Source organism: Hyperoodon ampullatus (assembly GCF_949752795.1).
Source record: "Hyperoodon ampullatus genome assembly, chromosome: 15".
Lineage (NCBI taxonomy): Eukaryota > Metazoa > Chordata > Mammalia > Artiodactyla > Ziphiidae > Hyperoodon > Hyperoodon ampullatus.
The window spans coordinates 64,917,821-64,945,250 of NC_136928.1; the positions used below are offsets into that span (position 1 = coordinate 64,917,821).

The 27,430-nt window shown below is 48.3% G+C and overlaps 1 protein-coding gene across 1 annotated transcript; it reads right to left on the minus strand.

The window, feature by feature from the left end:
* Positions 1–277: 277 nt before the first annotated feature.
* On the minus strand, positions 278–24,045 carry LBH (LBH regulator of WNT signaling pathway; the record flags this gene model as incomplete). The annotated part of the gene is made up of 3 exons (XM_079720962.1): positions 278–466; positions 21,327–21,429; positions 24,020–24,045. 3 exons carry the CDS (start codon positions 24,043–24,045, stop codon positions 278–280), a joined length of 318 nt encoding a protein of 105 aa, XP_079577088.1.
* Between the last annotated feature and the right edge of the window lie 3,385 nt (positions 24,046–27,430).

The window sequence follows — 27,430 nt, forward strand, 5'->3', positions numbered from 1 at the left end:
ACACCCGCCTCCCCGCACCCCCCAACCCCTGCTCTAAGCAGCTTCCTTTCTCAAAGGTCTGGCATGTTGTCTCAGAGGGCTCCGCTGCCCGACATCTCAAAAAAGGAAAAGAAAAGAAAAGAAAACCAACTCAGTGATTTGCAGGTGCAAAACGGAAGCCATCATCTGACTTTTTCAGAACTATTGTGGCTCATGCTCTCCTTCCATGGTAGCGGGAAAGAACACAGTTCAGGTACAGATGCGGTCTGGTGCGACCCTGTGGGAGCCGGCGTGGACTCTACTGTTCCTTGTCTTCGTTCGGTGTCTCTTCACAGTTGTCCTGCTCATCCTCCTGGACCAAGAACTCCTCGGGGGGCCACCGGAGCTCCCCGCTCTCTACCTCCCCCTCTGTGGGCTCTACCACGATGGAGGGCAGACGGTCCTTCAGTTTGCAGCAGCGGTCGAAGTCTGACGGGTCAGGGAAGATCTGAAATAAAAGCGGAGAACCCCGTCAGGTACACGTGCAGGACCAAGCCCCCGCTATACACCACAGACCGTGCTACACCCTTGGGATACCGGGGAGCAGCAGGTGGGATACTGCAGAGCATCAGGCAGGTGCCAGGGAACAAACTCTGGGGCAACAAAGGAAACCCAGACAAATTCTGAAGCTGAAAGTTTTCATGGCAGTGCCAAATTTGTGTTTGTACTTTTTGGTCTTGTTTTCAGATAAAAGAACTCAAAATCATGTCCACAGTGAGTCCCATCTCCATTTGCAGCAAGCATTTTACTCTAGAAGTACAATGCATACAACAGGTGCCATAACATTAAATTCCTCCCAGGATAATTATTGGCACCTACCAGGCACTTTACATATATAATTTGGACCCAACACAGTCAGGCAGAAGCATAGGTGCTGCTCACGCCACCTGAAAGAATCCCAGGAGATTCCTGGAGAAGGAGGTTGCCCAAATCATTCAGCCTGGAAACGAGCAGTGGTAGAATGGGATCAAACTCAGGTCTGTTTGACTCCCAAGTCCGTGGCCAATACCACATGCCCCTCAAGGAGACGGGTTCTGATCTCGCTGTAGCTGTAAAGTCAAAGTCAAATCAGGGTTGAAGGCATGGCCCCAGACACAGGCACATGGGAACATAATCCCAGGCTCTTTTTTCACCTGTAAACAACACCTGGCTCCTTGACGGCTCTACACCCGAAAGAGTCTACTTCTCTTTCCAGAGTCCTGTCAGCGAGGTTCCTTTTTCTGATGCCTACTGTGTGTCCTGACCAGAGCTGGGAGAAACCCCAAACCAGGCTATAAAATCCATGCTCTGCGGATTCCCTCTGCACACACTGCCCTGTGACTACAGCTGACCCAATTCTCCCAGCAGCTTAAGTACTTAATCCAATGGGCTGCTGGTCTCCTGCCACACACAGCCCTTGGGGACACGCCAGAGAGCCGGAGAGAGGAGACTGTCTGGGACGCTGGGGCTCACAGAATCACACGGTACCTGCAAGGCCATCTCTTCCAACCTCTCCATTTGATAGATAAGGAAACTGAGGCCCAGAGGGGTCAGGAGACTTGCTCAGGGTCACACAGCTTGTTAATGGCAAAAGAAAGGAAAGCAGACCCTGGAGGGGGTGGAGACACACATTTGAAGAGATCCCGGGGGTTCCCTGTGCCTGGCTCTGTTCCTTGGAGGTAGTAGAAGTGCTCTCCTAGAAACTCAGGCCTTCCCAACTTCTGGGGTGTTATGAGGGTACCCAATCTTACTGCACCTAGCCCCATGCAGTGCTGTCCCCATCAAGTCCCTGACCATGTCAGGGGCCACATGGGGCTTCCGGGAATCAGGGGCCTCAACACAACCTCCCCAATCCCTGCAGACGAGTGATTATTAACCATTTATCCAATAAAGCCCTATTGCTGGGGGATTAAGTCTTAAGCCAGCTGCACAACCAGGCATCATTAAAGACTTAACGAGGCTTATAAACAGTATCGTAATGGTGGCCAGGAGGAAAACAAGGCAGGGAGGGGCTCGGCTAGTGGGGTGAAGGGAGGCACGAGGAAAGATGACGCCCCCCTGCGGGCTTTCTCTTCCTGATGCAGCCAGCCCTGCAGGTCAGCCCTTGGACTGGGCTCTGCGCACAGACCCACATGCCGAGCAGGGAAAAGGTCAAGTGGCTTACTTGGGCCCCTCCTCACTTCTCTTCTGGGGAGCCGGAGCCCCCTGCTGTGGGTGAGGACACAGGTGCCCTTTCGAGCACAAGCCTTGGCCATGAGTGAGGGGAACCCCATGAGTGCAAAGTATGCTACAGTTTACAAAGCTTCAGATCCCTCCTGTAGGCCTCCCCCGCCCCCCACCGCCGCTGCCCAGGAGCAGAGAGACCCTGGGGCTCTGAGGGTCACAAGGAAGAGCCAGGATTCAAACCTAGATCTCCTGTCTTCAACACCTGTGCCTTTTGAACAATGAATGGACGCCACTGGGTCAACATGCCCACTTCACAGAAAACTGACCAGGGAGGGTGGGCAAGACCCTAGGCTTTTTTTTTTTTTTTAAAAGATGTTGGGGGTAGGAGTTTATTAATTAATTTATTTATTTTTGGCTGTGCCGGGTCTTCGTTTCTGTGTGAGGGCTTTCTCTAGTTGTGGCAAGTGGGGGCCACTCTTCATCACGGTTGCGCGGGCCTCTCACTGTCGCGGCCTCTCTTGTTGCAGAGCACAGGCTCCAGACGCACAGGCTCAGTAGTTGTGGCTCACGGACCCAGTTGCTCCGCGGCATGTGGGATCCTCCCAGACCAGGGCTCGAACCCGTGTCCCCTGCATTAGCAGGCAGATTCTCAACCACTGTGCCACCAGGAAAGCCCAAGACCCTAGGCTTTAATGGCCCATCTGGCAGTTCAGGCCCCAGGATGACCATCTGGGCAGCTATAGGTCCAGAAGATGAGCTGCCCAGTCCAAACAGTTGTTCTAAATCTTCAAGGACAGAACTGCGAAATATCAAGAGGGGATGGACACCTGGCCCAAGACAGCCCTGGGCCCCTGCCTCTACCCTCTGACCTCGAGCCCAGGGCTGGGCCTGCGCTGTGACCCCCTGGCTGAGAGAGGTGGCGCCCGGCTCCTAACTAGGATCGCCCCCGCTGAGGAAGAGCCAGAGAGACAGGCAGCGGCAAGGCCAGCAGAAGGAGGAAGAGGACGACAAGGACGGAGAGCATATGATTTTGTTCTAAGCTGGGAATGCGTCTTTAACTAAAAGTAGGGGGAAAAGTGTTAAAATAAGGATGCTGCTGATGATGGAAGATATGCCAGGCACATTTGCTGAGCAGAATCTCAATCTTCACAATAATCCTCTGAAGTATGCAGTGGTGTGATCACTATTTATAGATGAGGAAACTGAAGCACAGAGAGGGCAAGTGACTTACTCAAGGCCACAGAGCTAGGAAGCGGCTGAACGGGGACCCAAACTCAGACCCACAGGACTTCAAATGAGGCGCTCATTTGACAACACATAGTGTCAAGCCACATCAACCTTGACATCACTTGTACAACCCTAACCAAGACCTCTCAAACGCCCGGACCTCAGTTTCTCTTTTTAAGAAGTGAAGTGGCCTTCTGGTCTCACTAGGTGGGTGCAAATCCTGGGCAAATACAGAGATGATAAAATGCTTTGAAGACATAAGCTAAAGTCAAATTGGAATGTCCTCTTTGGAGCAGTTTCAACAGGACTGCGAGAGCAGTCTCCAACAGCAGTTTCAAACTCCAAGCAAGAGGCAGCAATACTAACACAGTAATTAAAATAACTCCAAACAATGCCTTTCATACCAGGAGCCACACAATTAAGTCTTTTAAGTCCTTGGGGGAAGTCTGAGCATTGAACTTCTGATACTGCTTACTTGCCAGAGAACTTTGCTCCCTGAATTGCTCAAAGCAGGCGCCATGGAAAAAAAAACTTTTTTTCTTTTACAAAGCCTGTTAATTACATTAAAAAAAATCACAATATAATCACCCTCTTTTCCTCATTTATAAATTGGGATTACTACTAATTCCCATCAGAGATTATACTGTATTATCAGATGATACCAATTTATGCCTCTGAAAATTGTAGCTCTCTCCAAAGACAAACAAAACGCACCCAGAACCAAACAGCTTCTCATTTCCTCACATCCAGACAGAAAGCCTTGCAAAGCAAAGCTGAGTATTTTGCCAGTACAATCTTATCTCTGACAGCTGCCTAAGAGGCTGACCCCAAGGAGGTCAAGATTTTTCCACTAAGTCATGCTTTTTAATCATCTAGGCAGCAGAAAAATGAGAGGTTGCAACGGCAGTTTGACGGGGTGGGGAAGGCAGTGGAAAAAAGGACTCAAGTCAGACTCGCCAAGCACATGACAGGTAGAGCTGGGGCAGCAGGCCAGCCCAGCATGCTGTTTGCCTGCAGGAACTGGCCAGGAATAAAGCACCGCCCCTGTTCCAAAAAGGAACTGCTTCTGGTTAAACCTCTTACCCCAAAGCGCCCCTTCTTCTTGGACTGGAGAAGGGGGAAAAAATCCTTTTCGTTTCTCTCTGAAGCAAAAGGCTCCTCTCTAAGGTGTCCAGAAAGGAAGATGGGGAGGCTCTGAGAAGCATTTCCCACCCTCACCCTCCAGGGCAGGACAGATCACAAAGCACCCATCCCAGCTGTGATTCTCTCAGCCCTGCCCCGTCCTCTGTCCACCAACACTGGACTCCACATCCAGCTGTTACACTCGGCTGCCAGGGCTGATGGCTTGGATGAAACTAATAGACACCAAGTTCCCTCCTTTGCAAATGACATCTTGGAGATCACATGCACCAATAACATCCCGGGTCCCGCATGTCCCACTGTGGGGAACAGCAGGCATTCAAACTTGGTAATGGTCAATTTTATAGGGGACACTTCTTCAAAGGCATCCTTTGCCAGGTGGCCTCCAATCCCAACAGGATCTGACATTTTGGGAACTCAAATGAGTTCATTCAAAAGGTCAAAGGAGGGGCTTCCCTGGTGGCACAGTGGTTTTAAGAATCTGCCTGCCAATGCAGGGGATACGGGTTCGAGCCCTGGTCCGGGAAGATCCCACAAGCTGTGGAGCAATTAAGCCCGTGTGCCACAACTACTGAGCCTGTGCTCTAGAGCTCGTGAGCCACAACTACTGAGCCCATGTGCCATAGCTACTGAAGTCCGCATGCCTAGAGCCTGTGCTCCGCAACAAGAGAAGCCACCGCAATGAGAAGCCCACGTACTGCAACAAAGAGTAGCCCCCACTTGCCGCAACTAAAGAAAGCCCACACGGAGCAAGGAAGACCCAACGTAGCCAAAACTAAATAAATAAAATAAATTAAAAAAAAAAAGGTCAAAGGAGCTTTAGGACCTTCTGCGAAGAAATGGTCTGTGAGATGTAGTTTGGATGCCAATATACCGGAATTTCTGCCTGTAGATCAGAGCTGTCCAACAGAACTTTCCACAATAATGGAAATATTTTCTATCTGCACTGTCCAATAGTAAACACCAGCCACTGTCACTGTCTCTTAAGCGCTTGAGGCTAAAATTTTTAATTCCCTTTCATTTTTATTAATATAAATTTATATGAAATATGTAAAGTTAATATAAATTGAAATAGCTACACAAATAAATAGATAAATATGAGGACAGTGAAAGCAGGACCGTCCAGGAAAGCTCAGGATGTTTGGCTAATAGACCGACATGGGAGGCCTGAGAGCAGAGAAGTCTGGGGTTGAAGGTGAGCTCCTGGAGATGAGGAATTAGTCAGCAGGCTTTTGTTGAAAGTATAAAAGTCACCGGTCAGTCGGCTCCCATTTCACCCATGGAGGGGAACTGAAAGGTAATACCAGGGCTCCAAAGGCCCAAAATTTGGGGGCCTAGCTATCGACTGTCTGCCTCTAAGCCAGGTGACCTAAACCTGGCTGCCTCTGGGGTGGGAGAGGAGAGAGATGCCTGGCACCTAGGATGGAAAATGTGAGCGACTCTGGTTGGAGCAGCCCTCCCCTGTGTGCGTGCGTCCCTCAGCCATCACCCCGACAAACAACCCGAGCTGGCCACAAAGAAGGTGGAGGGCTCGGCAAAGAGCTGAGAGATGCTAATAGGGAAAGCGGACACCAGCAGGTAGAGGAGATGAAAGGTGGTTAACTAGATACAAAGGGCTAATTACCAGTTCTGCAAGCTGAGACCCAGGGAGCTTGGCCATCCTGCTCGTCTTTGCTGGGGTGGAACAGAGGAAAGGGTGTGCTGGGGTCGGCGGGGAGAGGCCAGGTGGGACAGAGGGCCTGTGATGAATAACCACGTGGCTCTCCAAGGCCCCAAGAGGGATCTGCTTCAGCATCCAAAACCACACAGTGTGTCTCTCCCCTCTCTGGTTCCAGAGGAGGGGGTAGAAATGAACCTCAAACCTGTGATGGAAAATCACCACTCCCACCGGTAGACCAGGAGTCTGAAAGATCTGGCTTTTCCCTTGTCCCCATGCCTTATTATCTCTATGACTGGGGTCAAGTCGTTTTAACTTCTCTGAGCCTCAGCTGCCTCGTGAGTAAAATGAGGAAGGGATTTCCACTCTACAGTATTGCTGAAAGGATTACATGATGCTTCAGGTTGAGTGCCAGCATGGAACCCAACAGGCTCAAAGATTTGGAGGCCCATCACCCTCTTTTCCTCATTTATAAATTGGGATTACTACTAATTCCCATCTTATAGGGCTTTGGAGAGAATTAAATACAGGTATGTCTGTATGTTCTATAAACTTTAAATTCCTAATGATGGTTCTTATTAGGTAAAGCTGGGGTCCCCAGGGAGCATTTACAGTAAGGCACCGGAACGTCTGTAGCTGTGGCTTGGGACAGGAGGAAATCAGCAGCACTCCTGGGCTTGTGCTCACAAAGTCTAGGCCAGGTTCTTTGGACAAATGGTTCATCACTTCTCCTACAGTACCTCTCTTTTCCCAGGGCATGGGTTAGGCCAGCTGGAATGGAAGCCACTGCCTTGTCCAGATCCTGGCCTTTCAGTGGAAGCCCCTGCAGCGTAAGTCTCCCCATTACGCATCCTCCTCTCCTTCCCCCGGCCTACTCTAGGGGCCTGCCGTCTGGGTTTCTTATTTTTCCTGGAGAATAACAATGGATTGGCCTTGTGTGTTTATTCGTTCCTAGGAAGGGCTGGTTTATAACAATGGGCAGATCTCTACCAGCATCCTGCTCTGACAAAGGCTGAGTGAATGAGGGGCAGCTAATTCAAAAGAAAAGTACACCCTGCTTTTTGTCCCCTAACAGTACGTGAAGGCAAGAAATACGTTCTTTGAAATCCTTGCCTCCTGCTATTTTATCATCATCATCATTATTTGCATTTTATTGACTTTTCAAAGTGAAATGTGGCTTGCAAGAACAGAAAGAATTATAGCAAAGGGGCACAGTGGCTACTGCCTGGATTCAGGGGATGGGGAAGAACATTCTCCCATCTGCACTCGGATGCTAATGACCTCATTGTCCATCCTTGAGACTCACGTCACGCAAATCTCCCCTGGACTGGGGTTATAGACTATCCACCTCACCCTCTCCTACACTCCTCTGGTGTCTCTAATCCTACAGGAGACTTGAGCAGAGATTTGGGGCTTTATAACAACTGTTGGATCTCCTTCCTTTGGATTAAAGATGCTTAAGCCTCCAGCCTTGAAACTTAAAAGAAAAGGAAATCCTCTGGATAAACACCATCTTTCATAAACATCTCTCCAACACACACCCATCCTGCAAGTCAGGAGTTCCAAATTCCAATTAATTAGCACTAATTGCTGCAGATATTTCGGACCCAGCGAGCTGATGGGGCTTTTGTAATGTTACAGAACATCTCTCAAAGTTCTCCAGGGTGGTAAGAAAACACTGCGGCTATCTGGCATAGGATGATTTCAAATACCCTCATCCAAATATCCCCCCTGACTATCTCATTATTGCCCTTTGAAAAGAAGACATGCTTCCCAGTCATCTCTGGGCCTTGGGGGATGGCCTCTCTCTCTCTCTCTCTCCTGCTGGTGCCAGCCAGGTGTCCCACAGCCACACACCCTCTCTCAGAAAGCCCAGACTGACAGGGCTGCCATTTCCAACCATTCCCTCATTCTTTGTTTTGGAGACAAAAGTCTTGACTATTTAGCCTGGTCCCATAGCCTCCCATTCTCTTCTTGTCTGGGGTTCCCCTATTACATGGCTTCCAAAACCGTCGCTGGATGGAAACCACTCTCAGGTCTCTGAGGACTTGCTTACAGCCCAGCCCCAGGGCCCTGCTTGGGCTTCAGTCACCACGACCTCTGCAGCACACTACCAGGCCAGCCTGCTTCAAGACTTACACTCTCTCCTGATTCTCATGACCCTGCTCAGGTTCACCTGACCTGTCTAACCTCACCTTCCCTGTGCCCTCCCTGGACTTGGTGTCACCCTAGGCTTTTCTCTGGACTCAGGCAGCTTCCTGGCTTCCACTGTCCATCTGAGGCTGAGGATTCTCCAATCCATGGCTTCACTGTCCTTTCCACCATCTGTGAAAGTCTCCACTTGGATGACATCCATCACCTCCAACTCACCTTTTCCCAAACTGAGGTCATCAGCTAGTTTATATCTTTCTTTAAGTTAAAAACTTTTCTTCCCCTCTCCAACAGGAAGCCTTGCTTGATAGTAGGTCCAGTAAAAGAGGCCTGGAGATTATAGTTGATCGCAACTGCAGTATTGATGTGAAAACATTGAAGCGAACAGGGCTATGTTCCTAGAGGTCCGCTAATCTCATGGAGGCCATCTACACCATCTGTGCTAACAGGGAGGTGATGCCCAGCTGGCGTCTGATCAGACACACTCTGTTCAGTCTAGAGCAGTGGTTCTCAAAGCTTAATTCCTGAGCTCCTTTCAGGGACAGAGTGTCCATGGAGTTAAAATATTTTCTTAGTAATACTAAGATGTTATTTGCCATTTTTCCTGTGTTGATACTTGCACTAATGGTATAAAAAGCAACGGTGGGTGAAACTGCTGGCACCTGAGCAAGAATTAATGATGGAGGTAGCAGCAAACTGTGCTGGTAGTCATTGTATTCTTCACCACCTCCCACTCGCAATTAAAAAAAAAAACAAAAACACTCTGGGCTTCCCTGGTGGCGCAGTGGTTTAGAGTCCACCTGCTGATGCAGGGGACATGGGTTCGTGCCCCAATCCGGGAGGATCCCACATGCCGCGGAGCGGTTGGGCCCGTGAGCCATGGCCGCTGGGCCTGCGCGTCCGGAGCCTGTGCTCCACAGCGGGAGAGGCCACAACAGTGACAGGCCCGAAAAAAAAAAAAAACTTCATGTCCTTGATAAAGCAGTAAAGATTAATTTTTATTAAATATTGACTGTTAAGTACATGTTGTTTTAATATACTCTGTGATGAAATGCAAAGCTGGCATACAACACTTCTGGTGCACATCAGAGCACAATGGTTGTCTCGCAGAAAAGCATTTATGGGATTGAGTTGCGAGCTGAAGTAGCCACTTTTTCCATGGGACACCATTTTTAGTTGAAAGAATGACTGACCAATAACCATGGTTATTCAGACTTGGGTATTTGGCAGAACTGAGCCTGATATTTCAAAGAAAATGAGCCTGATATTTCCAAAAAATGACTGATGGTATCTGTTACCAATGATAAAATCTGAGGTCTCAAGCAAAAATTAGAACTTTGGAAAACTTGTATCAGCCACCATAATCTTGACAGTTTCCTATCACTTGAAGAATTTCTGATGAGACCAGTGGAGATATTAACTAATGTGATTTTTTTGATATTATGTAACAAAATGTGTTAACTTTGGAAGATCTGCATAACTCAGCGAACCTATATTTTCCAAATGATCAGTACAGCATGTTACGAAAACAAGCATGGGTAAAAGATTCGTTCAAAGTGCAAGATAAGCTAATGAATTTTAATGTAAGAGTACAGAAAGTTCATTGATAAGGTTTCAGATTCTACATTACCACTAACCTTTAAGAAACTACCACTTACTGAGTTTTGCCAAAATATCAAAGAAAAATATATGAAAAGGCTACTAAAATATTTCTCCCTTTTCTAAGTACATATCTACATAGGCCAGATTTTCTTCATGTACTTCAACCAACACCAATCACAACAGATTGGAAGCAGAAGCAGATGTGAGACTCTAGCTGTCTTCTATTAAGCCAGACATCAAACAGATTTGCAAAAATGTGAAACCTTTCTTTGTGCTGAACTTTTTTTTTGTTTTGGAAAATATATTTATTTTTATTAAAAATCATTACTTATATTAACATGTAATGGTTTTATTGTCATTTTAAAGGAATTAGTAAATAATAAAAATTTAAAACTGTTTTAATATCAAAAGATATAACCCACATAAACAAATATCTCTGGGGGTCCTAAATAATTTTTTAAAAAGTAAAAGGGACTGAGATTTAAAAATTTGAGAGCCAATGGCCTGGAGAAAAAATACCTTCACAAAGATGACTCCATAAGTCAAGGTTGAAGGATAATATGTTTTAAAACTGGAAAAGATTTGAGGGGAACATAAGAGGTGCCTTCAAATATTTAAAAGGCTGACATGAAGTCTAAGAGAGAGCAGATTTTTTTTAACTCCAGGGGGCCTATCTAAGATCAGAATGGAGGATTTCACTGCATTATACAACTTCTAACAAAAATGATAGAATCAACTCTCTCCATTACAGATGGGGAAGGCAAGGCCCAAAGAGATGCTGGGAGTCGCCTGAAATGACATAGACAGTAGCAAAGCCAAGATTAGAAACCAGTTATCCAGATTCATACTCCATAATCCCGCTGCGCTGAAAGGTTCTGAGCTCCGTATCACTGGCAGTGTCCAAAGAACACGTAAGTGACCCAATGCCACGCTACTGTAGAGTGCATTCCCACATCTGATAGAGACTGGCCCAGTCTCAAAGGTACCCTCCCACTCTGAGATGCTACGGTATCTCAGTTTTGATCCCAAGGAAAATATCTATATCCACGATCTCCAAACTTGGAGACTGAAAGAATCTTGAAAGAATTTTGAAAGAATTGAAAGAATTTTCAAAAACTGTCTCCTTTCACACCTTTTAAAACCGACACCTAAAACTTCTGCTATATTATAAATATTACCATTTTAAAATAAACTTTTATGCCACTCTTTTAAATAAGTACTCAATGGCTTATAAACACCATAGCAATTTGATATCTACCATCACCTATTTTAAAGACTCATAAACAAGCTCGTAAGTCAAATCTTATTCCTTTCTCTACTTGAAAATGTATTTCCATTCTACTGCTCCATAGAATTTTATATTAATGTATTTTCATGTTTGAAAGTTTTTAGTCATTAGCTTTTTTCATACTTCTCTGCAATAAAAGATGTATTTGTAAATTGGCTTTTAATGTTTTTATGTCCCATGACCCTAAGGCTTGTTAGTTAAAAAAATAAAATTCTGGATTGGCTTATTGCAGCTATTAGTATATAAGTAATCAATAAACATACCACAAATAATTATTAAACACAAAGGTAATTTTTCACTGGTTTTTTTATAGATAGGTGGGATTTATGAAGCTTCTTAGACAGTAACATTTTTAAATGGTCCATTTGTTCGATTCTCCTAAGGTTCCTATACCCTGGGAAGGCACCTTAAAAAATTCACGTAGGTGAGAAGCAGGTCCTCTTCCAAAGGGGGTGGAGGGCAATCTTTATAGGAAAGGTAGGAAAAGAAAACTGGTGAAGCCTGTCTTCAGGAAACGCAAGTTTAGAAAAGCAACAGAAGGAAGCCAAAGATGTGGAAATTGATTTCTCCAAAATGCTCTCTGCTGTCTTATCCCTTGAAAGTTTCTGTGAAACTCAGGGGCAGCTGTCCTCTGGTTTTAACACCTTGTTAAAACATGAAGGGGTGTATACATAGAACCTGATTAAGAAGTAATTTGGCATTAAAACCTCCAATATTAGGGTGCCAAGGAAAACAGCCAAGAACGTTTCTGATATGACTTTAACTGCTATATCCAAGGGGGCAAATGACCAAAGAAATACAGAAATCATAATTTCATATTAGCTTATCTTTAAGAATGCTTCCGTCCAAGAGGACAGATTCAACTCTTGAAGAAAGAAAATTCTTTCATGGTAACAACGGTGACGCCAGTCACAGGAAGTCAGGCACCACCATGGTTATGCTTTCCCATCCACATACACACTATGGCTCAATTATATTTTTTCTTTACTCACTTGTTTAAAACATTAAAAAATAAAATAAAATTCTATCACTACATAAATGGAAAAGTAGTATTACTTGTCATAGGCAACAACCATGAAATACACTAACATTTTCAAAGTTTGTCTGTGCACCTAAATTAACTTTGTAAACCACCAGGCATATGTAGACTCTACTGGAACATTGGCCTAGGCTGTTTACCTGTCGCAAAGAACCTGGAGCCTTGCAGTGCTATTGGGTGGAAGGCCCTTGAACACTGGCCCAAGACTTCCATTATGTTCAGATCTACTTCTAAGAGCCCAGTTTATCCTTGATTCCTGGGAAGCAATATTTCTAAACCACTACCATTCCATAAGCCAGACCTGGAACCCCAGGAAAACCAAGATGGTTCAAGGGACTAAACGTGCTATCTGTTCAACCTTCGTGGGTATCCAAGCCAAGGCAACTACCCTGGTCTTCCTTAAGGTCACACGGTGCTCCAATGTCATTAACAGAATAAAGGAGATAAGTAGGGGAATCGCCAGCTCATATACATTTGTAATCCACAGAGCATGTCAACATACCCACTATGGGACAAGAATGTCGCTGGCTAATTTGCAATGCTGACTAAATGGTACCTAAATATCATTAACTGTTAACATCTCTGCTCAAAATAAGCAGTTAACAGAGTAGGGGAAGATGTACAACATCTCCCAAACACTTTAAAGTAACCAAACACCTTTCTGACTCTCTCCACAAAGCTCCTCCATCATCCCATTGGTACAGATTTTACAACCCTGAGATTCTATTTGCTAGAACTTTCAATGCTGGGAGCTTATACTATGATAAACTCTTTTATTTGTCTTCTGTTATTAAGGTAATATATAATCAAGAGGCTTAATGATGTTGAATCTCTTTGATTCAGTAATTCTACTTCCAGGAATTTATTCTGAGGAAACAAATCAGACCTGAGCAGAGATTTGTGTAAAATAATATTCAAAGCAGTGTTCTCTGTAAGAACAAAATATGCCACAACCTAAATATTCAGCAATAAGTGGTACATAACAAAATGAAATGCCATTTTACAAAGAAAACCAAATGACAGGAACATAGTCACAATATTATATGAAGTGAAAAAAGATTCACTCTGGCATATACAGTTTTACCTCAATTTTATTTTTTTAATAAAAATGCATATAAAATACTGGAAGTAAACATACCAAAATATTTCAGTGATAGGAATATGGGCATTTAAAATTTCCTTTGTACTTCTCTATATTTTCCTAAATTTCTAAAAGGAATTAATATCACCTTTATAATTATCACACATACACACACTCTCTTACACCTTTTGACTCAGAAATTCTATTCCTAAGACTCTAAGGAAATAGTATAAACTATGGACAAAGATTTATATATAAAATTATATATAAATTATCACATTATTTATAAGGGAAAAATATATACAATTTAAAAATAATTCAACAATTGGAGAATGGTGAAAAAATCATGTTGTAACTTTATAACATTGTGCAGTTATTAAAATGCTGGCTTTGAAGCATTTTTAAGATAAATTGTGGGCTTCCCTGGTGGTGCATTGGTTAAGAATCCATCTGCCAATGCAAGGGACACGGGTTCGAGCCCTGGTCCAGGAAGATCCTATATGCCGCGGAGCAACTAAGCCCGTGTGCCACAACTACTGAGACTGTGCTCTACAGCCCACGAGCCAGAACTACTGAGCCCGTGAGCCACAACTACTGAAGCCCGCGCACCTAGAGCCCGTGCTCCACAACAAGAGAGCCACCACAATGAGAAGCCTGCACACCACAACGAAGAGTGGCCCCCGCTTGCCACAACTAGTGAAAGCCCGTGCGCAGCAACGACGACCCAATGCAGCCAGAAATAAAAATAAATAGAATAAATTAATTTATAAAAAAAAGATAAGTTGTGATGATGTGATGCTGATGACTTACATACCATTAAGTAAAAAAGCAGAACACAACCCTGTGTGATCTTGGCCATATAAAAATATAAGTTTGGGCTTCCCTGGTGGCGCAGTGGTTGAGAGTCCGCCTGCCGATGCAGGGGACACGGGTTCGTGCCCCGGTCCGGGAGGATCCCACATGCCGCGGAGCGGCTGGGCCCGTGAGCCATGGCTGCTGAGCCTGCGCGTGCGGAGCCTGTGCTCCGCAACGGGAGAGGCCACAACAGTGAGAGGCCCGCGTACCGCAAAAAAAAAAAAAAAAAAAATAAGTTCCGTGGAAAAGATGCTAAAATGTTAACAGTTGCGATTTATGCATGGTAAGATTATGGTGACTGGAAAAAAAGTTTAAAGAAGAAAATAAAAATTCCATAATGGGCCTATGTTACTTTAAAAATTTGAAAAGTAAGCATAAGAATAATAAAATACATAGTTTGCCAGTGAAAATATGAAATTACTCAAAAAAGGTGAAGGAAAAGAAAATTTTCCTGTAATTACAGCACTCTGATCTAAAACAACTGCTATTAACATTCTGCTGTCTGCCCTTTTGGTCGTGTGTGTGTGTGCGCACGTGTGTGTGAGTTCATGTAAGTGCATGTGAGTGTGTGTGTGTGTGTGTGTGTGTGTGTGTGTGTGAGCCTCTGTAGGCATCTCAGGCTCTGTCCCATGGGGATCAGCGGCTGAGCCTGGGGCTGCCTACACACCTCGGGTTAATGCTCACCTGCGGATAAATTAGAACTGACACCTAGGGCTGTGTCTAGAGAAAATGGTTAGGAATTTGGGAAAACCAAGGATGCTCTCAAATCCAGGGTGGACATGTGTTTCAAGCTCTACGAAGTAAAGACAGGAGATGAATTCAAGGTATACTAATTAATTCTGCCTGGGAACCACCTTCAGGTTCAAGTTAGGAGAAAATCAGACCTAGAGACAAACCCCCCCTGAACTGAGGTTTGTGACTTCCCTCCTTGCTCAGGGCAGTTCTCCTTTGGATGAGAGATCTGGAACCTTCCTTCCCATTGGCTCCAGTACAATTACTGGCCGAGTTGCAAGTAGTCGATGTCGCTTCAGCTAAATGCTTGGGTGCCTCTTCTCTACAGTTTACCTAAAAGGGGCTTCTCACAGTGTAAGGCAATTAATTCTAGAAGTGAGGGGACTGAGGGAGCTCCCAAACTTCCCTTGAGGTCAAAACAGGCTGGAGAAACTTTTGGCAAATATTAATTTTTTTCTAAGATAGGTCTGTGCAACGAGGGGCCCTCCCCCAGTCAAGGAGTGGGGAGCAGACACAGGAGTTGATTGACTGATCAAGAATCCTCCTGAGCTGGGCTCCGGGACAAGGGAAGGGCAGGTGGCGAGGCGAGAGACAGCCGAGGGGGGCGCAGGGTCTATGAGACTGCAAAGGGATGAAGCCCCGGCAACTCTGGGCCCCGTGTGAATGAGGGCCCGTCTTCATCCTCCGAGGATTATTTCAGGACTAGGGCCTGAGAGATCATTTCAGGACATTCACTAGACACCCAGGAATAGCTCTTGGCTCCAGTCACAAGATTCGCCACCCAAACTCATCCATTTCCCTAATGGTACAATCCTCCTCTCTATCCGACCTGGGAGACTGGGTCACCATAGAGAAAATGCTGATTCTATAAAAACCCACGCCGTGGGATAGCCAAGGTGGAGGGATAATTCTCAGTTCAGGAAAGGGAGAGAGGAAGGGTCCAATCAATCATACAGCATCCATTAAGCAACTATTTGCAGGACACTGTGCCCAGCATTGTGGGAACAAAGAGCCGTCTAAGACACAGACCCAGGGTCTGGAGAGAGATGAACACACCACCGCTTGAGAGGTCTCAGGCCTAACACAGGCCCTTTGAGAGAAGGCCAGGTTGTATGGCTCCAGTGTGTGTCACGTTGGCTAGGGAAGTGAAGCAAGCTTGTTCTCTCCCTGGCAGTGCTACAGACTCCCTGCTGTGACCACAGTGTGTATGCTGGGGAGGAACCCCATGGGAATAATTCCAGCCCTCTGCAGGCCCTCACCCAGGGGCATTCCAAAACGCTGAACACCATGTTTGTGTCAAGGCCTTGGGCACTGAAGGAAGGTGCTGGATCCCTCATACAAAGTAGACGTGACCTGAAACTGACGTGACCTGGGCACTGACTCAGAAAGAGGCAGCACGTTCAGACACAGGCCCAGCGCCACCCAAAGACATGAACTCCTGTGCCTCTGAACCCTGTGGCCCTGACTGCCTGTTTGCCTCATGTTCTTATGAATTGTACCAAGCAGGGAGCAGGGTGGACGGGGTAGGGATATAGGAAAAAGAAAACTCACTCGGATTCCAGGAGCATGTCGTGTCCATGGGGGGACATCTCCTGCCAAGTGCTTTGGAATTTTAGCTTTATGTCTCTTCAGGGCCAACAGAGGCTTTTTAAAGTCTGATGTGAAAGATGTTTTCCTGGTGACCATGGGACTTCTGTGCGCCTGCCCAGCTGGGCCTCCAAAACTCTTGAGAACATGTGGGGTACCACAGCTGGGAGTATCCAACGAGACAAGGGCACCGGGAGGAGGAGACAAAGGGAGGTGATGACTTATGCCTGGAGTGGCCTTGTGAGCAGGGGCTTGAGGGAGGTGGAACAGAGACACGCGCAGGAACCCCAGCCCATCACTGATTTCAACACCTGCATTTACACGGGTGGGAGCAAGGAGAGCCAGCCTCGGGGGTCTCATAAAGAAAGGCTCAGCAGAGAGGTGAGTGAAGAGAAAGTGTTTCCGAACTGCTACCTGACTTTAGAGGTTCAACTGAGACTGTTCTTTAAGAGAGAGGTTGCTGCTTCTGATAAAGAGTGAGGAGGGAGAGATAAAGGAGTCGTCTACTGTTGAGCCTTGGAGATGGAAGAAGCAGAGAGTTCCTATCTGGGCAGCAGCTATTCTCAGCCAGCACAGTGCATTAGACCCGTCCTAATGCAGAGCTAAAAGCGAGGCTCAGACTGCAAGAAGCAAACAGCAGGGCTGTGGCACGAGAAGGTCACCCACCACTGTCCCTCCTCCCTATCCTATAAAACGCCAGGATATCCCTCCCTCCTGTTGGGAAATGCAGGGGAAGCTCTTAGGGAAGGCCCAGAACACGGGGCACTGTGGTACATGTAGAATTAGCGCCTCTGGCTTACAGCGCATCCTCCCTGGCTCCGCTCATCTGACTGGTGGGTGGCCGTTGAATGGTAGGAGTATGAGACCAAGAACAGCAAGAGGAATACAAAAGGTGACCAGGGAGGGACATGTATGCTGATCAGAGAGGAATTTAAAGGGCCTTGGGAAGGATAAAAGTTATCAGATCTTGGTCCAGTTGCTTTAGATGGGACAGTCTTAAGTGAAAACTGGGGAGCCACATCTCTGTCTAGAACTTAGCAAGGGGGATAGAACTGCAAAAGCCTCAGCAAACTGTGCCGGGGGAAGCTAGGCAGCAAGGCCAGAATGCACAGCCCTTGGTGGTGGCAGCATCAGTGTCCACAGGCAAATGCCCAGGTCCCTTCTCCAGGCCAACTCAGGCCTAGCACGGAAGGAGACCCAGTCAGAGAGGCATTCCGAAATGCCACATTCTTAGAGTCCCTAGAGCTGGGTTGGGGGAGCCTGCAAGACAGCCACTGACCTGCTCCCCTGAATTAGGGAAAGGAAGAAGGCATTAGGCGCAGACGTTCCCGTCCCAGGGGCCAGAGAACCGGAGGCTGACAGATGCAGGGTGGGGAGCGAGCTGCAGCCAGCAGGGGCAGAAATGTCCTCATGGAGACCCTCCCACTCAGCCCCGTGAACTGGCCGCCACTCCCATCCCGCCCAACATGTCCTCGACTTTCTAGTAACCATTCACTCACCCACCCCGCGGGGTGTCATAATTCATGCCAAGTGAGAGAGCAGACGTGCACTGCACACACTGAATTGACTCTCCAAGTAAATGTTAAAGACAAAACAAGGCACCGGCTCTGTGGATTTTTATACATGCTAACTCCCTAAGCACAAGAGACGGGCTTACCCGAATCTTTCAGGGGATAGAAAGACATCTATCTGACCCTGAGGAGGCCCTTTAAAAATTCTAAGGCAGAAGTGAAGGTGGGCAGCTTCAGAACCAAGAGACTCAATTTAACTGAAAGCACCACCATCCATTCAGCACCTGCTCTGTGAAGGCCCAGGGCCAGCGGGCACCTTGGGTTGGGGAGGGCTGCAGGAGGGGTGATGGCTGATGGGCACCAAGAGGGAATAAGTCATCCCCTGCCCTAGGACACATGGGCAGGGAGAAGGTCAGGCAGGACCACGGCAGCATCATTTAAGCACAAATGCCACAGGTGCTGGAGAAGAAGCAGGTCACATCTGGGGCAGAGAAATCAGGAAAGCTTCCTTCTGGGTAGGTCTGGAAGGTGGGGGAACAACTGACAAATTCCAGTGTGCCTATTTATTTTATGACCTTGTTTCAAGGTCAAACCACAAGTCTGAGATTCTATTTCAACTGCCAAGTTGGGACTGATGTCTCCTTCCCACTTTTAGTTCCTTGGAAAAGCAGGTTGCAGTAAAAGCCATGTACTATTATTACCCTCAGAAGGAATGCCAAGAACAGAGTTCAAAGATCTCCTGCCCCCAGAGCCAAGCCTAGCCTGAGCATGTACAATGGACAGGCTCCAGCCAAGTGCAGCCCCAGCCAATCCCCAGAGCTCTGGTGGGAATGTGTTTAATTGGATGGCACTGGCTTTGAGTGGACCCAGAAAATACCAGTCTCATGACAATTGGCAGACCAGTTCGCTGCACAGCCCTGCGCCTGGCTGAAACAGGGGCAAGCCAAGGGGTATCTGAAGGTGCAACAAAATTAGAGATGGGAGTGTCCTCTCAAAGCCTCTTTCAAGGCCCAGCCCCATTCTGACCTCCTTCTCCCAAGCCTTTAGATTGCCACACATCCCTGGATAGACCGTAGCTTTCGTATTGCTCCACCAGATGGCCTGTGTTCCAGTTATGTACATGCTAGTTTCCCACGTGAGCCCTGGACCCTTCCTACAATGCCCAGCATAGCATGTTACATATAGCAAGTGTCCAATAAATACTGCTTGCTTGACGATAACCACCTCTCCCCTTTCTCTTCACCAGGCAACCAGAAGACCTTTCTGAAATCTTGTGACAGAGCGCTTTGAAGTTCTAGGTAAGATATTTTGGAACTGTGCAGTAGTCCCCACTCAGGTAGCAGGGCAGATTTCCTGAGAGGCTGTGAAAACTGGGCCCTAAGTCTAGCATCACAAAGGAAGATTTGAGGGCCCTTTTCTTAGGCAGCATCGTTATCTTAGGAACCCAGAGGCGATTTTATTTTCCTCCTGCCATGGCAACCCCAATTCAGCTGTCCTCACCCAGCACTGCAGCCCCTTCTTGGGTGATGACCTGCTCTTACCCTCAGATCCAGTGGAATGACCTGAAGGTCAAGAAAACTGTCCTGTAGGACCTGGCCCTTTATCCGGGAACACGTTCAAAAGGAGCATATCAAAAAGCACACAGACATACTAATGACTGTGTCTGGAAAGGTTTTGTGATGGAAATCTAAAACCCAGAACTGAAAAAACAAAAAACAAAACAAAACAAAAAACACCTCACCTGTAACCACAAAGAGATTCAGTCTGATTCAGTGGCTTGGAAACTGGTATCCAAAAACACCCCAGCTGGTAGGTCAGGAAACTTCTACCCTCCCACAGGCTGTGGGGCTTTCAATTGTCTCTCTCAGACCCACTCTGAGGGTGGACGGTACAAAACCAACCAGGAAAGGGTATTTCCCCCCCTCAGGCTACCTGAATACTTATTTCCAGCCAGCAAAAGGGGCTTGGCCTTTTTGACACACAACAAAGGGGCCTTCTCTAACCTCCCAAGTGTGTCTGAGGTGACTCTTGCTGCCAAATTACCTTACCCAACCTTAGCTTTCATCTCAGCTCTCTTTGATCACCCTCCCTCCATCACACCCACCCAGCTTTCTATTTTCTCTTCCTTCACAAAACAAATGCCCCTGGAATGGTTCTAAGGCAGAGCAAGTCTAGATTCCAGCCAAGAGCCAAACCCAAGAGGCACAGACACATGATACATCAGAAGAGCAAGGTTTTGGAGTTTGAGACTCAAGTCATCCACTCAGTCTGAGCCTGTTTCCTCATCTGTGAAACAGAACAAAAATTCCCATCTCAGTGCCCATGGTCAAGAGTGAATGAGTAACATTTGTAAAGTGCATGGCCCACAGCCACATTCAGTTAATATCTGCTGAATGAGCCATCACACTTCATTCATCTTCCCCGGCCAGCCATCCTACACAATTTCCCTAGCTCCGAGATCTTCCCTTAAGAACAGACTCTTTCCTCCCCTGAAGGTAATAACATAGGCACTCTTCTTGGAAATCTGAAAACAGTTCACTGCCTCGGCGCTATCTGGAGGTCTCTGTAGCCGGCTGCGGGCAGTGGAAAGCGAATGGCAGGCCAGAAAGAGCACTGGGCTGAGAATCTGAAGGTGTTACTTAGACCACTTTTTTCGTCCTTATATATTCTGGATCCACCACACAGCATAATCTATATGCTGGATCCTGGCAATAACATCCCTGAGAGAGCTACCCTTCTGGGAAAGGTCTCTTCAACTCTAAGTAGTTTGAACATTAACCCTGTTGGAATCAGTTGGTCAACCATCAACTAGAAGAAAAAAGCAGCATTTGACACAGCAATGCCTCCATCAGACTACCCTTCCCCATAAGCTGCCCCTCACAGCAATGTTGCTACTGCCCAAGGCTTGGGTGGGGAGGGAAGTTCTGATCTGAACTGACTGCACATTACCACTTCCCCCTTTGCCACCATGAAGCGGAGAGTCCACAGCAGCCAGGATGACTAATTAATAATATCAGCTCATGCTTCCTGAACGCTTACTGCCTCCTAGGTACTGTGAATGCCTTATCCATGTCATCTCATCATGTTGAATCTTCACCACAATTCTGTGAAGTAAGGACTATTGTTGCCCCATTTTACAGATGAAGAAACCGAGGCTTACTGGCATTAGCGGACTTTCTCAAGGGCGCATAGCTCTTACAAATAGCACTGGGGTACAGAACCAAGTCTGCCTCCAGCCCCAGCAAAAGACACTAGGCTCTAAGGAACCAGAAGGAAGCCAGTACTGAACTTACCTGATAGGAAAGGCCATCCTTTCGGGGGTTGAGGCCAATTTCCTCCATGGATGGGGTGTTCATCATCACCTCAGTCATCTCGGCCGATCTCAGATAGTCAGGGCTGCCAAGAAACCCAGAGCAAAAGTCAACAAACACACGCACTTTCACATGCCTACTCTCGGTGCCTTCTGCTGTTAAATTAGAGGACTGCCTGGAAGCAGGATGAGAGGTGTTCAAAACAGAACTCGCCGAAAAAACGAGCTCATGCCCCGAGGAAGCACCTTACAAGCCTAGAGCATCAGGACTCTCAACCTCCACCAACAAAGCCCATTGTCTGAAAACAGCTCTGGCAAACCTCCTCTTCCCTCCTCTCCTGTACTAGTGCCTACTGGCACAGAGCGACTCTGGATTTTCTTTTAAGTGACAGAACTAGAAAAAAAAAACAACAACAGTAAGTAGCTGAGGCCGTCTATCTATATTAAAACCAATTCAACCCGTCTCCAGGGGAACTGAATCTTATTATTACATAATGATAACAGGTCAACCTCAGAGAAACCAAGTTCAATAATGCTGCCTTCCTAAATCTCTCTCTGTGTCTCTGGTGTTCCTTTTTGCAAAATGTCCCACTTAAAGCCCCAAGGGGTCAGCTTTCTGAAAGCTTCACATCTGCCATCCAACCTCCTTCTCTAGCCCCAGCCACAGCAGCTGCAAGCTCACAGCTTGAAAAACATCCCCTGGATTAAAAGCCTTAAGGATGCCCGGACTCTGACTGCAAAGGAAATTTCCAGAGGGGCCAAGCTGGCCCACCAATGGCTGACATGTGAAAGTGCTTTGTACTCTGTAAGCAGGATACAAGCGTTCCATTATCCTCACACAAGCCATGGGCACGTACAGGGTCCCGAATGTGTAATGCCAAATAGAACATACCAAAGTCAGTGTACTCCCTACACAGCAGTCAATATTTTCACCATCATGCCTTTACACATGGTTAAAAAAAAAAAATGTAGGGTAGGCCTTAGAAAGACTGTATCTAAGGAAACAGGGATATCAAACTCTTCTTCATTTTACATCTACTACATAGAGTAGAAATGGCACAGGATTTGGAAACAGAAGCAATAGGTTCTGGTCCAAGCTATGCCACTCAAGTGCTGTGTGATCTTGAACAGGTCATATAACCTCTCTGAGCTGCAGATGTGCTGTTAGTCTGTTACCATGATGCTAATAATGCATATCTCACAGTTATGGTAAAGGACTAATCTCTGGGGGGGAAAAGCATTGCAAAAACTATGAAATGCTAATCAGCTGTAAAATAATACCAAACCTTAATCTCTCAGGGGACAATAACCCTGATGAGTCTTAACACCATCTTGGCAAGTTTTGAGTGGCCAGGGGCACACAGCCTCCAGTTGCCTTCCAAGTCTCACGCATATGGTACCTGGAGGTGGGAGGGAAGGAGCGCTCAGAGGAGAGAGGTACGCAAGCCTCCGGGGTAAGGAAATTTTTACTTTGTTTTGAGAGTTCAGTCTCCTTTCTAAACAGAGACAGGCTGGGTTGGGGGAGGGGAGACTAAAAGAAGATGCTAGGCTTCCGGGCAAGTTTAAGGTCAGGAGCCAGGACTCCAAAGTCAGTTTCCCCCTGGGTTATGGAGAGGCTACTGCCCACCCCCAAAATAATGGGCCAGAAGAGCGCCCACCGGGCTCTCGCCAGGCTCTTAGCCTGGTGTCCGGGCGTTCGCTCCTCGCTCCCAGCTGTGGCGCGGGGCCGAAAAGTTGAAGCAAGAAGCATGAACTTTCCGGTTTCTGAGCTGAGCAGGACTGCGCGGATATGAAGCCTGCGGCGCCGGGCTCTCCGCGCCCGCACCTGAGAGCGAGCTCCAGGCCGCCAGCGCTCGCCCCCCGACAGCTCTTCCTCTTCCCCAGCGCAGGAAGGAAGCAGCAGTCGGTGCGCAAGTCCCAGCGGCCGGAGGCCTCGCTCTTCAACGAGGCGGGCGTCCGGGGCGCATCCCTCCCAGCCCCGATCCCCGGTCGGGTGCAAACCTCCACCTCCACACCCGGCCCGGGCTCCTTCCCGGCGGGCCCGGTGAGGGCGGCTCCTCCCCAACCCGGGCCCCCATCAAGGCGCTTCGGGTTTAGGGGCTATGGAGAGAAAAGGGATCGAGAGGGTGCAGCGAGGGACTGTGCTGCTGCCTGTGGCTTCAGTCGGGTTACGTGTGGGGAGAGCGTTTTCCCTCACCCCTCGGAGCTCTGCAAACGCCGCCGCTGCACCAGCTCAGCCCCGCTGCCGCCGGCCTCGACGCCAAGACTTGCATGCAAACAAAAAGGAAAAGGGGAGGGGCCCGGGGAAAGCAGGAGCCCCCTACGCCAGGCAGGGCGCGCGCCTCCTGCAGCCCTCCGCAAAGGGGCTTTTATTAGCCGGGTTCAGCCGTGACCCCTGGTTCTCCCCCGACCCCACTACAGCCGTACACACACCCTCCCAGCCGTCACTTAAGTGAGGGCTTCGAGTTCACTTCCTTTGTCTGGATGCTCTCAGCGCCACCTCCCCACCCCCACCTTTGCAACCTTGACGTTGACTCCTGCTCGGGCTTGGGCGGCGGGTTAGTGCCCGGCGCCCGCGCCACCCGCTGCCCTCGCACAGAGCAGGCACGAGCAGGCGCCCGGGCCCCGCAGCCACGGCCGCGACACGGATGCCCGCCGAGGGCGCAGGATACTCACCAGTGAATGGGGAAATATACAGACATGAAGTCCTAGGGGAGCCTGACCCACGCCCTTGTGATTTAAACACGGTCACTGCGTCTCGGGTAAGGATGTCACGGGCGCAGACAGGCGCGGCAGGCTGCTGAGTGTGGGCACTGGGCGTTCGCCGGTCCGCCTCCCGGAGACAGCCCCACTGCCAGCAGCGTCGGCAAAGCAGACGGAGCTCTCCGCTCTCCACCGAGCTCGCGGCCCCACAAAGAGCCCAGGAAGCCGTATTTATAGGGGCGGGGGCGGGGCTCGGCTCCGGGAGGCCCCGCCCCCCTCGCCCACTCCTGGAATAACGTCACCAAAATCATGAATGGCTTCGGCGCTCGCAGCTCCCGCTGGCGGCGGCTCGGGGGCGCGCTCGGCTCTGCTCCCCGAGGGCAGTGGTTTGCTGCAGCTTCTAGCCCGGCCCCCACCCCACGACTCACACACGCAAACACGCGCGTGGCCACGCGCGCGCGCACACACACGCACGCAAGGGTACCGGAGTTCAATGTCAACGCTACTTCAGACCTACAATCCCGCGGGCGTTGGTGCCCCGCGCCTCTCTCCCTGCACACACCTCCGGGGCCGGGGGGCGGGCACTTAGGGGCAGAGGACCGTGGTGTGAGGAGGTCGCCGGGGCCCGCTCCGGACGTGACCGCTCGGCGCGGGGGGCGGGCGCCATCCCTCAACCAGCGCCTTCTTTTGTACCCACTCGCCGTCCCCGGCCCACGCCTCGGGACCCCTCTTCAGCGTACATCCTCCAAACTAGGCCTTTCCCTGGCATCCTCGCCCGTGGCACCTGGATTGCTGCGCCCGAGACGCGTCTCTTCTATCCCTGGGAAGATGCGTGCAAATGAGAGCACAGCTGAAAAAGAGGCAGTGGGAAGGTGGGAGGGGACGCGGAGCTGCGGGACCGAGTGCCCGCGGGGCTCACGTTAGCTTGCAAGGGACTGGTCTGCAGCCCTGAGGGCCGTGGAGGGTTTGATTTGTGTGCGAAAGGATGTGGTGTCGTCGTAGGGTTTTTTCATTGGACACATAGACACCCGACCCGTGGCGGGGGAACGGGGGTGCTGGGGGACGCCGCACATCCCACCAGACTTGGCTCCCAGATCTCCTCCAAGAAGAAGAAACAAAGAGCTTCAGCCGAACCCCTCCCACACTGCCTGGGAATTGCAACGCCGGGAGTCCCTTCGTGCGGTCAGGCTGCGCAGCCCCCAGAGCAGGGATGGGAGTCTGCCCCTCTGTGGCTGGAGTGCGTTGCTTCACACCTCCGCCTCAGAGTCTCCTGTAAAATGGCTTTATAACCCTGACTTAAGTGTGTACTGGGGACAGAGGAAGTCTATGTGTGTGTGGAGGGGGGAGGAGGGGGGACAGGGGGAGGACGGTATCCAAAACTAGGCAAAATGAAGTGTGCATTGAAGTCAGCTCTTTGAAAGATAGTGAATGTATTGAATCCACATATATGCGCTTAAAAGTAGAAACATCAGGTTTATCTCAGGTAAAGGAGGATAGGATTAATGGTGAGAATTTAACAGTGGCAGGGCCATGAGGAGGCCCTCATAATTTGATCAGCCCTCTCAAGCCAACCCAAATAAAAATAATCGATAAGAATTGATAAGAATAATTAAATTAAAATTAACTTTGCTATTTTTAGTCATTTATATATACAACCTGAATAAAAACAGTGAACTTCCGATGAAAATGCAGCTTCAAGATCAGCCCCCTAGGGACTTCCCCGGTGGCGCAGTGGTTAAGAATCCGCCTGCCAATGCAGGGGACGCTGGTTCGAGCCGTGGTCCAGGAAGATCCCACATGCCGCGGAGCAACTAAGCCTGTGTGCCACAACTACTGAGCCTGCGTTCTAGAGCCCGTGCTCCGCAACAAGAGAAGCCACCGCAATAAGAAGCCCGCGCACCGCAACGAAGAGTAGCCCCCACTCGCCACAGCTAGAAAAAGCCTGAGTGCAGCAACGAAGACCCAACGCAGCCAAAAAATAAAATAAAATAAAAAAGATCAGCCCCCTAGTTGCTCCCTCCAACCAGAGAAATTCAGGAGCTTCTCGTCACCCCCATCTCCACTCCCTCCCCACAAGATAAATCAGAAATTGATTTGTGCTTCTAAGTACCACCTCCATTCTGCTCCTCTGAAGGTACTGTCCAGATGGAGGGCGATGATGCTTCTGTGGACAGGTGCCATGGTGGGGTGGGGATTTCAGGTGTGAGGTGACTGCCGCCAGGGGGCACTGTTTGGGCCTTGGGTGTAGGGTGGGGAAGCTTCTCAAAGGGTGGGTGTGACATGTCAACTACTCCACCAAAGGGGAAGCCAGTGCTTGGAGAACTGGTTTCCAGACTGCACTTTCTGGGGCACTTAGAGGAGAGTGCCTGAGCTAGAGCCTAGGTGAGCAGAACTGATGCCTTCTGCCATCTCTCCCCAGTAGCAACCCGTGGCAAGGCCTGGCATGAAAGACTGTCTCGCCGCTTTTACACCAACAGCCGTGCATTATATCTTTGTGATTATTGCTTTGTGAAACTTTCAAAACTCAGAAAGCTACCTCCCCCCACACACACACACCTCTTAGTGTCAAAATGGCCTCAATTTTGAGAAGAGGACGGGAAGTAAGGCCTCCATCAGCAGATATCTGGCCTATCGGGCCTCTGGAAAAATTTCCTACATTGGAGAACATTGAGGTAATTATCTTATGCTCCTCTTGGGGAAACTTTGTATTAATGCCAATTTTAGCTAAATTTCACCTCCGTCAGTAGGAAGCAGTTGAAAGTAAGCCTTGAGTTGGACCCCAAATCTATAGTTTCTATTTCCCCTCTGGGTCCCCATGACATTCATTCATTTGAAAATATGGGAAGCATAGTGCTAAACTTTTATACAACTATAACAAATATACCATTTCTCAATCAGAATACTCTCTATAGTGCCTTGCAGGTTTTCAAAGCATTTCCAGATCTCAACTTTCAAAAGAATGTAGAAAGATTACCATAGCACAACTTTACAAATATGCCAACAGAAGCTGAAATAAATGAGGGGGGTTTCCAAGGATCACACAGCCACTCTACTACATTGCTGTGGGGCTCTGTGTTTCCTTCATCTCTCTAAAGACACAGGTTATTTTAACCTGCAGACTGACCATTTCTTCCCAATACCCCATGAGATAGGTTTCTATCCCTGCTTCCTTTGAATAAATGAAGAAACAGAAACACAAACGAATGAAGTTGCATTGAGCTGCAGAAACTTAGAGCTGAAAGAGACTTTCCAAATCACCGAGTCCAGTCTCCTCATTTTACAGGTGAGAAGGCATCAAAGATTAAGCGGCATGTCCAAGGTCGCCAGGCTATTAAGTGGTATTGATGGAACCTGAACGCAGGCCTTCAAACTGCTGGTCAAATG